The sequence below is a fragment of the Chiloscyllium plagiosum genome, unplaced genomic scaffold, assembly GCF_037043375.1.
Source record: "Chiloscyllium plagiosum isolate Xiang-an unplaced genomic scaffold, Cpla_swu_hap1 HiC_scaffold_9, whole genome shotgun sequence".
Lineage (NCBI taxonomy): Eukaryota > Metazoa > Chordata > Chondrichthyes > Orectolobiformes > Hemiscylliidae > Chiloscyllium > Chiloscyllium plagiosum.
In genome coordinates, this window is record NW_028270147.1 from 62,047,808 (window position 1) to 62,065,203 (window position 17,396).

General features: G+C 39.9%; 2 protein-coding genes across 6 annotated transcripts in view; both read right to left on the reverse strand.

Annotated features, from left to right (window-relative positions):
* Nucleotides 1-2,469, reverse strand: part of LOC122554423 (leptin receptor gene-related protein) — a 32,986-nt gene extending 30,517 nt beyond the window's left edge. The window contains exon 1 of the mRNA XM_043699434.2: nt 2,388-2,469. Within this exon, the coding sequence (XP_043555369.1) occupies nt 2,388-2,454 (67 nt within the window). The 5' untranslated portion in view covers nt 2,455-2,469. The remainder of the gene's footprint in view (nt 1-2,387) is intronic.
* Nucleotides 2,470-7,197: 4,728 nt separating this feature from the next.
* dnajc6 (DnaJ (Hsp40) homolog, subfamily C, member 6) overlaps nt 7,198-17,396 on the reverse strand; it is a 146,755-nt gene continuing 136,556 nt past the window's right edge. For all 5 annotated transcript variants that reach the window (XM_043699441.2, XM_087990684.1, XM_043699436.2 and 2 more), the window contains one exon: nt 7,198-7,476. In XM_043699441.2, the coding sequence (XP_043555376.2) occupies nt 7,375-7,476 (102 nt within the window). In that variant the 3' untranslated portion in view covers nt 7,198-7,374. The remainder of the gene's footprint in view (nt 7,477-17,396) is intronic.

The following is a 17,396-nucleotide window of genomic DNA, read 5'->3' on the forward strand; positions in this document are numbered from 1 at the left end:
CAACTTTCCACCCCCATTTTCTCCTTTAAGACACTCAAAATCTACATCTTTGACCAAGTTTCAATAGCTGAGCTCAGAGCTACTTGTGTTTTTATCATATTTTGATTGATAATGTTCCTACAACACACCTCATTTCATTATAAGATTGTTGCTATTGAGACTGTAGCCAATTTAAGGATGCACGTCCTTGGATAATTAGATCTGTACAAACAACACTACTAATTTGCAAAATATTTAGTACTTTTTCTGTATTAGTGCTACCAAAGTGCAATGCTTCACATTTGTCCAGGTTGAACTCCAATTTCTGACCATATTACATAATTTAAAGTTTATAACTATCACAATTTATAACTGCCAAATTTTGAATTTTTGCAAACTCATTCTCAACTCCCAAACCTTTTATAGGAGTTGAACAAAAACCATAATGGACCCAAAAATAACCATTGGGGAATGTCATTACAAATCACTACCAGGCTGAAAAGCATTGATACACAAGGCTATGCATTTTATCATTGAGCTAATTCCAAATTCATACTGCTATTCATTCCCATTCATGTGTTTGCGTCTGCTCAATATGGCTCACTGAATATGCTGTAAGACTGGGGAGTGTTGCTTCATTGACAATATGACTCAGATTGGTAGAGACATTGTATGGAAAATTAAGTCATTAGATGATGACTGACAATTAACCGCTAAGCATTATTTGTATTTAAAACTTGATTTTGATTTGAATCATTAAAAAGGTAGATTGACAGATTGGTCAAGAAATTACCTTGAAAAATATACCATAAATCAGCTTCCACCTATTTTGTTGCATTGAAACATGGTACAATGTAATACATGTCCTTTCTGTAGCAAGGAACAGAGCCATACACATTAGCTGCAAGAACCATAAAAATCTGCAACACTGAAAAAGGCTTCTGCACGCAATCAAAAAAAAACCTAACTGTTCTAATCTGATTTTCCAGCACTTGGCCCATAAACTTGTATGCTTTACCATTGCAGGTGTACATCGAAATACTTCTCAAATGTTGAGGGTTTCAGTTTCTATCACTGTTGCAGGAAGTAAATTCAGATTTTCACCACCCTCTGGGCAAACTTTCTGCACACCCCCACCAAACCTCACCTCCTTTGCCTGAAATCTATGCTCCTGGTCATTACTCCCCCCATCAAGGGAAAACATCTACACCCCTCAGTTTTATACATTTCAATACCACCCCTCGGTTTCCTCTGCTTCAAGGAAAAATATGGCCAGTCTATCCAATTTCACTTTATAAATTAAACTCACCAGGCCAGGCAACATCCTGGTAAATCTCCTCTGCACCCTCTCCAGTGCAATCGCATTCCTACTAGAATATGGATTCTAGAACTGTACACAGAACTCTCGCTGTGACCCAATCAATATAGTTTTGGCATAACATCTTTATTCTTAAACTCTCTCTCAGCTAATGAAGTTGTGTCCAATTTGCCTTTTTAGTTGTTTTACCTGTCCCACTACCTTAAGAGACTGGTTGAAATTCATAAGAAGGTACTTCTTATCCTGTGTGCATCCCAGGGTCCTACTGTTCACCATGTATTTACTTGCTAGTTGTCCTCTCTCACTTATTCAAACTGAATTCCATTTATCACCGAACACCCATTTGACTAGCCCATCTGTAGTCTCCTGTAATTCTGGGCTTTATCCCCCTCAGTATCATCCATGAATATACTGAACAACACTCATACATTCAGGTCTAAAGCATTTAGATATTGCACAGAAAGTAAGTGTCCCAGAACCCCACCAGACACAGGCTGCCAGTATCAATATATGTACCTTTAAGTATACTTAAGTACATCAACCCGAGAGACCAACTACCAAACCTATATTGGTTCTCAGCAGGATTCTTGGCACACTCTAGATTAATTAACAATACTGTCCAAATATGAATTCTCCTTTTGCCGTAGGGATCTCACACACCCTGCCCTTCCAACCTCCATACCCCAATCTCTTCTGAGGAAGGGTGACCTGACCTGAAACAGGAACTCTGATTTCTCTCCACAAGGGATACTGTCAGGTTTGTTGAGCTTTTTCCGTCTTTGTTCCCAACCTCTCCCCTCCCCTCACCTCAATATCTCACTCACCTGTACAATCTCCCCACAGATCTTCACTCCCAGGGTGTCTCTGACAATAACTCCATCGCCCCCACTCAATGACCCAGTGTCAAGGGGCTCACTCAGCCCAGCGACTCACTGACCTAACCCTGGGTTCTCACACAAAAAGGACCCCACTCCGTATCTTTAGAGAAACTTCACCCTCTTTCCCCACGGCAGTCTCTGTCAATACTAACTGAAGCAGCGAAGATAGAGCCCAAGTGAACGCACAGAGTAACTGCGAAGCCCGACCCTACCTTTAATACCCGCCATCTTCTCTCTGCTCCGGATCCTGTCCCACTTCCGGCCCCGGCCAGGAACCATCCAATCAGCGACACCGCCAGGCCGTCTCCCGCCTTACAACCAATCGGTGCAGAGCGAATGCCAGACCTTCGACCAATCGACATTGGCTACCGGCGCCGCACGCGGCCAATCAGCATCGCCTTCACAAAGAGCCAGCCAATCGGTCAATCGTTCCGGCTTGACGACCAATCGTCTGCGCTATTGGCCTGCTGGATCCTCCAATTATCGACCACGGATTGTCTATTCCGACCAATTGATGGTGCAGCTGTCACCCTCACAGGATACATTCCATCTCCATCCAATCCCTATCACTCCTACAGGAAAGGAACTGAAAATCCAAATTTATCATTGGTTAGAGATGATTCATTTTTGAAAACGTTTTCCTGCTTGAAAATGAAAAGCAAGTTTCGCTCTTTAAACAAAGAAATAGGGAAAAGAATGTAGACAGATAAAAGACCATTAATAAAACCTCTCTGACACTAGAAACAGATATTTTTCACGACCAAACATGAATGATTTTGAAGATATCTGTCGAATTTAATTTTAATCTTTTCTGCGCTTGGAGCACAGCCCTAATCATTCAATGTCCGTACACATATCATCTTTCCTCCATTGTAATAAATCACCCGTTTCCTCAAAGCTTTGCATTCTTTCCAAGACACGATGCCTTAGATTGGCTGCTTTGCCAAAGTCGAAAACATTTAAAGCAAAGAAGTGTTTTAGCGACTTTGACCGTTTCTGTAGGCAGATGGCTTTGTCATCGTTCATGAAAAATCTCATATAATAAATTTAAAGTGATGGCAAGTGTGAAAGTCAGTAGAGAAACTGGGTTTCTTTTTTCCGCAACGAGATTCTTTTAGAAATTTGGCCTGTACAGTACAACCATTTTCAATAGTGTTTTAGCATGCTTTAAAGATTTTTTTCGGAGATAAAAATCGGAGATATTAAATCATTTAAAGGATTAAACAACACAAATATTATAAACCGACAAAAAAAAATCCAACTTGCTTAATCAAATTGGCATGCAGGTTGAGCGCAAATTCGTGGATTGGGGACAGTTAGGAGGGCATAATTTTTTAACTATTCTTTAGAAATTAACCAGAGATTAAACAAGTAGCCGCATCTAGTCGCTTTGAATCTGTCAGGCGAGGAGTCCTTCTTGCTGCGAAGCGTATGTTCACTGTCAGTGTACAGAAAAGACATCAGCTGTTGCAATGAGCTCCAAAACAGAAGCAGTAGCATGAAATCAACATTACACACAGATAGACATCACAGTCTGCCTATTCTGCATTCTTTCAGTCAGTAGTCACTGCATGTGGGTTAATGCCCCCATCAAAATTGTATCAATGCAGCCCTCACCAAAAGTGGGGCTTGCCTAAAGTGCCAGAGAGACAAGTATTACCCAAGAACAGTTCATGGTCCTACTTTTAACGAAAAAAAAGGAAATCACAAACAGCTTTTAGGAAATATCTGGCAATCAAACTGGTTTGCCAAAACTGAAAGGAAGAAAGGAGAACTCACAGCTGCAAAAGCACAGAGTGGTCAGAGTACTGAGGCATTTAAGACCATAAGACACAGGAGTGGAAGTTAGGCCATTCGGCCCATCGAGTCCACTCCGCCATTCAATCATGGCTGATGGGCATTTCAACTCCACTTACCCGCATTCTCCCCGTAGCCCTTAATTCCTTGTGACATCAAGAATTTATCAATCTCTGCCTTGAAGACATTTAGCGTCCCGGCCTCCACTGCACTCCGTGGCAATGAATTCCACAGGCCCACCACACTCTGGCTGAAGAAATGTCTCTGCATTTCTGTTCTGAATTTACACCCTCTAATTCTAAGGCTGTGTCCACGGGTCCTAGTCTCCTCGCCTAACGGAAACAATTTCCTAGCGTCCACCCTTTCCAAGCCATGTATTATCTTGTAAGTTTCTATTAGATCTCCCCTTAATCTTCTAAACTGCAATGAATACAATACCAGGATCCTCAGCCGTTCCTCATATGGTTAGACCTACCATTCCAGGGATCATCCGTGTGAATCTCCGCTGGACACACTCCAGTGCCAGTATGTTCTTCCTGAGGTGTGGGGACCAAAACTGGACACAGTACTCCAAATGGGGCCTAACCAGAGTTTTATAAAGTCTCAGTAGCATAACGGTGCTTTTATATTCCAAACCTCTTGAGATAAATGACAACATTGCATTCGCTTTCTTAATCACAGACTCAACCTGTAGGTTTACCTTTAGAGAATCCTCAACTAGCACTCCCAGATCCCTTTGTACTTTGGCTTTATGAATTTTCCCACCGTTTAGAAACTAGTCCACGCTTGTATTCTTTTTTCCAAAGTGCAAAACCTCGCATTTGCTCACATTGAACTCCATCAGCCATTTCCTGGACCACTCTCCCAAACTGTCTAGATCCTTCTGCAGCCTCCCCGCTTCCTCAGTACTACCTGCCTGTCCACCTAACTTTGTATCATCGGCAAACGTCGCTAGAATGCCACCACTCCCTTCATCCAGATCATCAATATATAACGTGAACAGCTGCAGCCCCAACACTGAACCCTGTGGGACACCCACTTGTCACCGGCTGCCATTCCGAAAAAGAACCATTTATGCCAACTCTCTGCCCTCTGTCAGACAGCCAATCCTCAATCCATACCAGTAGCTCACCTCGAACACCATGGGCCCTCACCTTACTCAGCAGTCTCCCATGTGGCACCTTATCAAAGGCCTTTTGGAAGTCTAGATAGACCACATCCACTGGGTTTCCCTGGTCTAACCTACTTGTCACCTCTTCAAAGTCGTCCATTTAGAACCATTAAGACACACAAAGCTTACAAACAGGATCTACAAACAGATGAGAGAAGTTCTCATATTCTAATAATCGCAAAAAAAAAACAAATGAAATAATGCCACCTGATTTACAGACTAGACACATGGGCAAATATCTGTGTGTTGAACAAGCAATGATGCTGAACATTGACAAGTCAGTGGTTAAAATTGGACTTCCAATTGAGGTTCTTAAAACTGTTATTTATGGCCTAACAAACAAAGAGACATTTATAGTAGATCTGGCTGCGCTATCAGCTGGAGTTAAAACAACCATCCACCAAGGGATATCCAAAGTACCATACTGGAACTACTGACTCTGCTGCTTTAATAATGATTCTTTAGTAAATATTGTCAATATTGCTTGATGCTGTCTTTGTGTTTGCGTAAACAGGTTTAATGGTGTTGTAACATGAAGTAGAACTTTAGCTAAATAAGACAGATTAATGGGAGCTTCTTTGGCTGGCTATTGTGTGGGCCCCCGAATCACAGGAATATCCATATACCTAAGGATATTATCTCTTGTTAAAAACAAAAAAAAAGCCCAGTTATCATGGTGAAGAAAAGCAGAAATCAGTTTTTGTTGGCACTATAAGTACAAAAGTCAACATTCAGCAACACAAATTTATCTTTATTTCATGTCAATTACAGCCAGTGTTATGTACAAGTTGGAATGAAGACCATAATCTACAAATTACAGACATTTTTAAATAGGTATATTTAAATAACTTGTTGTCAGATGTAGCAAACACAAACTACATCGTTAACTTAATATTCTCTCAATCTACCCCTCCCTTGCCTCCCCTCCCTATCCCACAAGAGCAAACAAGTATTAGATCAAGGTTAACATAGAATTTCTGTACTGTATATGCAGGCATAAAGATTACACTGAAGCTCTTTTATTCTGTAATGTTAATGATCTACATGATTCACATTTGTGAATGGACAATAAATCATTTAACTTTTCTGTAATATCACAGACTGCAGAGTAATGCAAGTTGTTAAAAATGGAATGTTCAAATAAATAATGTATGGTACATATGAACTTTAAATAAAATATTTGGAATAATGCTTTGGAGTTAACATCTGAAATTTTCCATTAAACCAAATAAGAGAAACTGTCTGAAAAAATCAGTTTACTCTCTGCACAAAAGAGTGGTCAAAAAACAGCCCAATGTCCATTTACAGACACTCTTTCAAAGATTTTTGTTCAATACATCTAGTCTTCATTGCCAGCCTCCAGTTTAAGAGTTGTTGATCTTCCAGAGAATCAATGCTATTCTTCAATTCAGCAAAATAAACCAGTGAAACATTATTGGTTACTTCAGCCTCTGTGCAGCAGATTAAAAGATTTCACAACATCTACAAGTAGTACAATTATTAGTCCTGTATGATTTGCTGTTGTTCTTGTGATGCTGCACTTGTTCATTCCCTTGGTAATTGTTCATAGTAGCATTATTGACTTGTGGGAAACAGAGCCACATCATCATTCACAAAGTAGCATATTGCAACACTCTTGAGTGGTCCTCAAACCAGATGGTGACTGAGGTTGCAAATGAGTAATACTGATTATCAGATTATTTTATTTATGATTTTGTAAAGCTTATCATAAATATCAATGTTTTGATGTTGACTCAAATTATGTTACATTGTCCAGCAATTAGTAACAATCTTAACTATCGATTTCAAATGAAAAAAAAATGTACAGCTGTAATGTGACAAAATCACATGAAACACATTTCAGAGTAGAGTGAAGAGATGTGCATAGAGATAAGAATTAGGCAGTGTGCTACATGTTTCTTTGCAATCAAAATCACAAGCTAAGGGCCAAATGTCATCTTTACCTCAAAAGATACTCTTATTTTTCTTTTGTGTTTTCAAAATGTTCTTAACAAAACGTCATGTGAAAGACTAAACTGAAATAAAATTTTAAAAAAAAAAAAAAGAGTTCTTAAGTTGAGAGTGGCATTTAAACAGTTGGTGATGAATGAGTGCCTGCATACAGATTTATAGAAGAAAAACCACGGACATCAACATTAAAGCAAAAGAAAATACATTCAGCACAGATACAGAGAGTCAACAAGAAATACAGGCAAATAGTTCGCATTAAATTAGTAAAGAGGTTTTTGACCTTGGCTTTCAAATTCTGACCAGGCGTCATTCAATTCCATGAATATCATCTTGGCATATTGTTCATATGGCTGACCAGTGGCCTGTAGGGAAAAGTATTCAAAAGTATGGAAAATTATATTGAGAAACAAATTATAACTAGCTAAACACGAGCATCATTCTAACTATTTCTGTTTGCAACAAATTCAACCAAGATCACAAGATGCAGAGAGTGACGCATCAAATTAAGATAGGCAAAGGTGTAAACAACAACTTCAAACATTGCGAACAAAATATGGAATGAGAAAAAGGACATTAGTGCTCAAGCAATCCAAGTCCTTCAATTAACAACGCTATTTTCTATCTATTTTATCATAGTGTCTGCTGAAATATTACATTAAAACTAAAACACTTTTTAAAAAAAATTTCAGATCTCTAACATCCATAAAATGCAGGAGAAACCCAACAGGTCTGGTAACATCTGTTGAGAGAGAAACAAAATTTAACATTTAAATCTAATAAGACTTCTTCAGGACCAGATACTATCTATTTAATCTCATAAGGGGCAATATTTCAGTTTATGTTTAGCACAACCTCACCCCACAGGATAACAGAGCATGACTTCACAATATGAACTCATACTTGCACTTTTTATTTTTAATGATGTGGTTATAAAGTCATTTTATGAAATATCTGGCGAAATCTAAAAGATGTAAAGAGGTGATTGTTTCCATTGCATGCTTAACCACATCTGTTTACATTTAACAGATTCACCATGTCAGACTTCTATTTACAGTCGGTTCTGCTAAAACACATTAGCAATCCTACGTTTGAAGAAAATCATATAGTAGCACCATTTAAACTAATGGGGCTGGGTTCGGATTATAACCAATATATACATTAAAAGTTCACTCTTGACAAACACTGTCCCCAATTCAATCGTATTACAGTGAATTAGTGTTAATGAAGTGCACATTATAGCAGAACGATCTGTATTATTCTTTCAATTTTGTACCAAATATTTAAGTATCTGTCCCAAGGTATCTTGTATCTAAGATCGCACCATAAACGGTGACATTACAAACTTCTCACTGCGCTTATTCAGGTGTACGTGACAATAAAGTCAATTCAATTTATTTGTCACAGCACAGGAGACTATTTGAGTCCGTGCCAGCTCTCCAGAGATGTTTACTATTTAATATACAATCTAATTGAACCTGCCTCCACCACACTGTCCGGTAGTGTATTTTAGATCCTAGTCACTCACTAAACATTCTCCACACCCACCCACCCCCGCCCCCATCCTGCTAATATTCCTTTTGCCAATTATGTTAAATCCATACCCTCATATTCTTGATCCTTCCATAAATGAAAACTTCTTAAAAATCTTTCCCCCAACTGCTTCTGCGATTGCTTATGATGGTGATTACCTCTATCAAATTTCCTCTCAATTGTTCCTTTTCTAAGGAACAGTCCCAAATTCACCAAAGTATCTATATAACTGAAGATTCTTATCCCATTTTCATGCATCTTTTCTGCAGTGCTTCAAATGGCTCCATGACTTTCCTATTGGGTAGGTGCCCAGAACTGTATGTAATTCTCCAGTTGATGTGGAGCAAGTATTCTGTACAATTTTATCATAATGTTCTTGATGTATGCCCAATAATCTTGATTAATAAAGACTAGGATGCTGTATGCTTTGACACCACTTACACCAATATCTTGCAATCCCATTCAGGAACAAATATTTGTCCAGTTATTTTGCAAAACTATAAACATAAGAATTTACAGCAGCACATGGAGAGATTGGAAGTAAAATGATAGTAATGGTTCATTACACATCATTTATGGTGATGCAGTTACTCTTTATAGAAGCAAATCCTTTAAATAAAAATGTTGAATTTCACAGTATTGAATGTTACAAACTCATGATTACAATGGATCTGAATGTTTAGTATCAATCTAATCTTTGTAATATACATGCTCACTGGGACATAGGTGCTGGAACACCCTTTCTAAATGCAGAAGTAACTTCACATTGACTGTACCAGTTTAAGAAAATTATTTATCAACACCTTAAGGACAAGAAAAATATTGAAATAACTACCAGCCTTGCTAGTGAAGCCTATATTCTGGAATGATGCTTTTTTTTTTGCAAGTTTAGGGATCAGCATTGGATTAATCTTGAAAGTTCCAGCTGTTTGCCAACATGCAAACTACAATCCAAATATAGATATATAATGATAGTTGGGAAAAGCAAATTTATTTGTAGAGAAATGTACTTATTGATATGAATAATTGTTCTTTTGGTTTAAATCTAATTGTATTGCCCAAAAAATGTATGAAACAGAAAAATAACAAAACTACAAGTGCAATTATATCCAATACTATAGCTCTCAGCATTTTCAACATATCATATAGGCCTCTGTGGGCACTGACCTAATGAGGGGGGAACTAATGTTGTGTACTTTGCCTTTAAGAGAGTTCACCTTTAAAGACTACCTTTGTTGAGTGCATTTAATGTTGTGACTCTGCTGACCAGTTAGTCTGCTATGGATTTGCAAGCTGTACATGGTAATTCAAGGTGTGTGGTTTATAGGTACTTCAATATGACTTGACGTTTAGATTTTGAGTAAGTGGCATGTGGGTTTTGGTTTGTGTTTGGTGTTTAATAATTAACTTGGCAGTATTTCTGCAGCCATTTTAAAATATTAAGAGAGACGGTATCCCTGGGTGATAATAGGAATTTGTTTGCATTGGGAGTGTTTTAATCAACAGATTAACAGTTAGAAGCATTAGCTTGCTTTCTGTTAAGGAGGATCAGTTTTTTGTGTGTTTAGAGGAAAATCCCATAGCTTGGAAAGCTTTTTGTTCTTCCCCAATTCACAGACATCTTGATGGAAGTTAAATATATGAAACAGTTTCTCCTGAAAAAAAGTGAAAATTTTAAACTATTAGTAAATAGGTTACTTCAGTGTAAGGACACGAGCTTGAAAGTTCCAAACTAGCAGTGTTTGCTTAGAATGCTGAAGGGGTTATTTGTACTTGAGAAAGTCTAAACTCAGTTATGAGATTAATCAAGGAAGCAGCTACCAAACTGACAAGACTATAAATTAAAAGAAACCGTTAATTTAAACTAATGGATGTGATACAGAAGTAAGCTGCCTCTGATGTTGGAGTACTATAAAAAGTGATGGTGTTGGGATAGATTGCATTGTATGTTTTGAAACACTTCACATTATATTACATATATATAGCTAGTCTTTTATGTTCTCACATTTTATGTAATAAACATTATTTTATTGTTAAAACCAAATCTGCATCATTGTGTGTCAGTGAAAGACTATGTTTTTAAAAAATGATCTGTCAAGCCTCATTTCAGCCAGTGATCTGACTTGTCCAGCAATAACATCAAATTGTCTGCTGTAATGTCTGCTTCACAACTTGTAATGCATTTTATTTAGTTTGAAATAAACTAATCCTTAGAGTTAATCAATCCCTGATGAGGGATTGATTTTGAGTATTATCACAAACATGACAAGCATGCCATGGTTATTCTTTCCTGAGCCTCTCCAATGCATCAAATATCATTCTAAAACATTGAAGGCTTGAAATTCTGTGGGGAGATAAACAGTCCATTCATGGAAGAGTAGTGCAGTAGAGCCTCATTTTCCACAGAAGCCTGGACCCCAGCCCTACCTCAAAATCTGAGCATAAGGGGTCTTGTAAAGTGGAATCTGCCAGGTTCTTTAAGGGCAGTTATGCCCCATCTGTCCTGACACAGCTTTGTACAATACAACAGCCAATAATTGCTTTGACCAAAAGATAAATAACTTCGAAGACTTTAATTCAAAAAAAAGGAACTAATTTGTTTCAAGTAGAAGATAATCAAAATCCTCATTTATCTGAAGAGACAAGTAATTGCAACAGCTGACGAGAAGATCTCCTCCTTTTCACCTGACAGTGCTATTGTGTTATGTGGTTACACAATGAAATAAATGCACAGAGGCCAGTATCCCATCATCAAGCCATCCTTTATTTATATGAGCACAGTACATGGACTCTGACCAGCTAGCTCACAGTGAGTCCATACAGGGAGGGGAATTCCTGTGATTCCTGTTTACACCGGTCAGCCAGGGTTCCCGGACTGGGGTGATTAATTTGGGCTCATCAGGGAACTCATTCAATGAGATCCACCTGGCCAACCTCATTCCAATCACTGCACACACAGTCATAATTTATGGTAGCATACATGAGGTGTAGAAGAGCTCAGAAATGTTTTTTTTGGTAAGAAAGTGTTCCCTGAAAATTAAACACTTACAAGAGAAGAACAATTGTTTCAAATTGCTGTAGATCCTGCAACAGTTACAGTAAAAACTTATGCTCACAATGTTAAAAATCACAACACCAGGTTATAGTCCAACAGGTTTAATTGGAAGCACACTAGCTTTCGGAGCGACGCTCCTTCATCAGGTGATTGTCGCTCCGAAAGCTGGTGTGCTTCCAATTAAACCTGTTGGACTATAACCTGGTGTTGTGTGATTTTTAACTTTGTACACCCCAGTCCAACACCGGCATCTCCGAATTATGCTCACAATCACAGTGACAGATGGGAAAAGAGGAAAGGGGAGGCTGCTCTTTATTCACTAAGGAGCTGCAGTGCTCAACACCTACCAGATAGTGCAACTAGATCATTTTTTCAAGTATTCAGAACTATATTTTAGTTGAAGCTTAAAAGGACTATGAGCTATGGCAAGGATAAAGTTGTAATTGGTCTGCAATGGTGTGCCATATTCACCAGAAAGATCATAGGTTTGAAACATGATCTGTTATCTTAACTGATCATGAACACAATAGTTAGGACATTGTAGATTAGGTTTATTTTTGCAAACACCAAGCAAACACACCTGGCTAAAAGCATGGCTGCTACAAGTCACATAATTATACATGTATAAGCTCTATGTGGATCATTTGAGAGACATGCCCATAAGAACTATGAAATGATGAGAGTTTCCAAACAGACAGTGGAGATGTGAAAATGTGAACTTCAGAGAAAACAGCAGACTGGCGGAAGAATTTTAAAAAAGGGAGTGATGAAACAATCAAATTATTTGCTTTATAGAACTTTTGAACAGAATAGAATAAAATCCCTTCAGTATGGAAACAAGCCATTTGGCCCAACAAGTCCACACTGACCCTCCAAAGAGTAACCCACCCAGGCCTAGTCCCTTCCCCTATTACTTTACATTTCCTTTGACTAATGCACCGAACCTATACACCCCTGAATACAATGGGCAATTTAACATGGCCAATTCACCTAACCTGCACATCCTTGGACTGTGGGAGGAAACTGGAGCACCCAGAGGAAACCCACGCAGACACGGGGCGAATGTGCAAACTCCACACAAACAGTCGCCAGACACTGGAATCAAACCCAGGTCCCTGGCACTGTGAGGCAGTAGTGCTAACCACTGCATCACCATGCCACCCAGATTTCTCAGACTTAACAAACCACCATTTAGAGCTTTTAAACTATACAAAGAAATTTGGCCAAGAACAGTTAGTATGCAGAACTCCAGGGTGGTGACTTTGAGAACCACCCTCAGAGGGAGTTTTGATCAAGTAGGAATAGAGAGAATGCATCTGGGAAGAAGGCACTTCTCCAAGTGAAGAGAGAGAGCAAATAATAGACGAATGTCTTAAAACATCTAGTGCTCTGCCCTCAAGTTAAAAGTGCCATATCTGCAAAGGTAGAAGCCAGGAATCTTTTCTCTTTCCCAGAATTTACTGTTCTGAACAGTGTGTCTGCACAAGAAAACACCACCATTGCAGCTACTAGACCTCACCTCAAGAGTTCACCCCTTTGCTTCAGGTGACAAGAAACTCAAAACAAGTCTAACATTATACCATGGAGACTTACAGTTGTATAAGTATTCTGTTTGTACTTTAAATTGTTGAATTTGTAACGTTATGCTTGAAACGTTCACTCCTTATCCCAAGGTATCAAGAGTTATATCTTGTAATAAACTAATTTTCAAGCTGCTTAAACAAAAGCTTGATTGTTCAGTTTTAACTTGAATCATTACAAATTGAAAGGAGGCTGTACAAACTATATTGATCATGTGGCAGACATCTCCAGTGGTTATGATCAGAGCAGGAAGAGGAGGATAACTCACTATATTTGATCTCAAAAGGTCATGGCCCAGAGGCTGAAAACAAATGAATACAAAAACACCAAGTCCCTAATTGTTTGTTTTCCTGCTGGATTTAGTAGCACAGCATACACAGGGCTGATATCAAAGAGAAGATATTACAAAAAAAAAACCATTGGAAGAGTAGCTTTTGTGCTACATGTATTGTTTGATCAGAGTTATGGTATCACATTACATTATGCTGACAAATACCATCTGAAGTAATGAGAAATGTTCTGAGGAAAATAGTTACAAAGTATAAACTTAGAGTTTCCTTTTGATAAATGCTGTTATGAAAGAGTGGAAATAATTCACTTTCGAACAGATATTCAACAACGTTGCCTTGGGAAAATTTTCCAAAATCTTTCCCTTTTCTCCTATGGTAATATTTGCAATGGTTTAGGCATACAGGAATTGGGATCCTTGTGATATCACTGTGCAAGGGCAGAAGCATTATTCTCACCCGAAAGCCCTTTCTGTGAACTCTCCAGGTAAGGCCACTTTACAACAATTAGGACTGGCAATCATAGAACATTACAGGCCCTTCGGCCCTCGATTGTGCGCCAACCTGTCATACCAATCTGAAGCGCATCTAACCGACACTATTCCTTGTACGTTCATATGCTTGTACCAATGACGACTTAAAAGTACTTAAAGTTGGCAAATCTACTACCGTTGCAGGCAAAGCATTCCATACCCTTACTACTCCGACTAAAGAAACTACCTCTAACATCTGTCCTATATCTATCACCCTTCAATTTAAAGCTATGCCCCCTCATGCTTGCCATCACCATACTTAGAAAAAGGCTCTTCCCTGTCCACCCTATCTAACCCTCTGATTATCTTGTATGTCTCTATTAAGTCACCTCTCAATCTGCTTCTCTCTAACGAAAACAGCCTCAAGTCCCTCAGCCTTTCCTCGTAAGACGTTCCCTCCATACCAGGCAACATCATAGTGGGCAGCACGGTGGCACAGTGGTTAGCACTGCTGCCTCACAGCGCCTGGGACCCGGGTTCAATTCCCACCTCAGGCGACTGACTGTGTGGAGTTTGCACGTTCTCCCCGTGTCTGCGTGGGTTTCCTCCGGGTGCTCCGGTTTCCTCCCACAGTCCAAAGATGTGCAGGTCAGGTGAATTGGCCATGCTAAATTGCCCGTAGTGTTAGGTAAGGGGTAAATGTAGGGGTATGGGTGGGTTGCGCTTCGGCGGGGCGGTGTAGACTTGTTGGGCCGAAGGGCCTGTTTCCACACTAAGTAATCCAATCCAATCTAATCTAAATGCACCCTTTCCAAAGCTTCCACATCCTTCTTATAATGTGGTGACCAGAACTGTACACAATACTCCAAGTGCGGCCGCATCAGAGTTTTGTACAGCTGTAGCATAACCTCATGGTTCCGGAACTCGATCCCTCTATTGATAAAAGCTAAAACACTGTATGCATTCTTAAAAACCCTGTCAATCTGGGTGGCAACTTTCAAGCCTGAGTGTACCTGGACACCCAGATCTCTCTGTTCATCTACATTACCAAGAATCTTACCATTAGCCCAATACTTTGCATTCCGGTTACTCCGACCAAAGTGAATCACCGCACACTTGTCCGCATTAAACTCCATTTGCCACCTCTCAGCCCAGCTCTGCAGCTTATCCATGTCTCTCTGTAACCTACAACATCCTTCATCACTATCCACAACTCCACCGACCTTAGTGTCGTCTGCAAATTTACTAACCCACCCTTCTACCCCCTCATCCAGGTCTTTGATAAAAATGACGAACAGCAGTGGACCCAACACCGATCCTTGCGGTACACCACTGGTAACTGACCTCCAGGATGAACATTTCCCATAAACCACCACCCTCTGTCTTCTTTCAGCAAGCCAATTACTGACCCAAATTGCTATATCTCCCACAATCCCATTCCTCCACATTTTGTACAATAGCCTACTGTGGGGTACTTTATCGAGCGCCTTGCTGAAATCCATATACACCACATCATACGGTTTACTCTCATCTACCTGTTTGGTCACCTTCTCAAAGAACTCAATAAGGTTTGTGAGACACGACCTACCCTTCACAAAACCGTACTGACTATCCCTAATCAAATTATTATTTGCGAGATAATTATAAATCCTCTCTTATAACCTTTTCCAATACTTTACCAACAACTGAAGTAAGGCTCACTGGTCTATAATTACCTGGGGTGTCTCTACTCCCCTTCTTGAACAGGGGAACCACATTTGCTAACCTCCAGTCTTCTGGCACTATTCCTGTAGACAATGATGATTTAAAGGTCAATGCCAAAGGCTCAGCAATCTCCTCACTGGCTTCCCAGAGGATCCTAGGATAAATCCCATCCGACCCAGGGGATTTATCTATTCTTACACTCTGCAGGATTCTAATACCTCCTCCTTGTGAACCTCAATCAGTAATCTCCTCGACAACATTGTCATTTTCTAGAGTGAACACTTGAAAAATATTCATCTTACTCTTGTCGTTCTTGTATTTCTTAAATACCTATAGAAAGCCTTAGGGATTACCCTGATCCTATCCGCCAACAACTTCTCATGCCTCCTCCTGGCTCTACTGAGCTCTCTCTTTAGGTCTTTCTTGGCTACCTTGTAACCCTCAAGTGCACTAACTGAGCCTTCACATCTCATCTTAACATAAGCCACCTTCTTCTTCTTGACCAGAGATTCCACTTCCTTCGTAAGCCATGGCTTCCGCACTCTACAGCTTCCTCCCTGCCTGACAGGTACATACTTATCTAGGACACACCGTCTTTGAAAAAGCTCCACATTTCTAATGTGCCTATCCCCTGCAGTTCCCTTCTCCATCCTATGCTTCCTAAATCTAGCCTAATCACATCGTAATTGCCTTTCCCCCAGCTGTAACTCTTGCCCAGTGGTATACACCTATCCCTTTCTATCACTAAAGTAAACATAACAGAATTGTGATCGCTATCAAAGTGCTTACCTACTTCCAAGTCTAACACCTGGCCGGGCTCATTACCCAGTACCAAATCTAATGTGGCTTCGCCCCTTGTTGGCCTGTATACATACTGTCAGGAAGCCCTCCTGCACACACTGGACAAAAACTGACCCATCTATAGGTCTCGTACTATAGTGTCCCCAGTCAATATTTGGAAAGTTGAAGTCCCCCATGACAACTACCGGCCTCTCTCTCTCCTATCGAGAATCATCTTTGCTATCCTTTCCTCTACATCTCTGGAACTATTCAGAGGCCTATAGAAAACTCCCAACAGGGTGACCTCTCCTTTCCTGTTTCTAACTTCAGCCCATACTACCTCAGCTGACGAGTCCCCAAACATCCTTTCCGCAACTGTAATACCGTCCTTGACCAACAATGCCGTACCTCCCCATCTTTTACCATCTTCTCTGTTCTTACTGAAACATCTAAATCCTGGAACCTGCAACAACCATTCCTGTCCCCGCTCTAACCATGTCTCCGAAAGTGTCACAACATCGAAGACCCAGGTACCAACCCATGCTGCTAGTTCACTCACCTTATTCCAGATGCTGCTGGCGTTGAAGTAGACACACTTCAAACCAACTTCTTGCTTACTGGTGCCATCTTGTGTCCCTGAAACTTGATTTTGGACCTCCCTACTCTCAACCTTTTCTATACTCAAACTACAATTTTGGTTCCCATCCTCCTGTTGGATTAGTTTGAGGAGCTGGAGTTGGGTGCACTTCCCATAGATGTAGTCAGCAGGGACACTAGTGGTGACCCTTACCTCCCACATTCTGCAGGAGGAACATTCAACTGCCCTAACCTCCATTCCCACTATTCTAAATTCCCAAAACAAAACTTGTTAC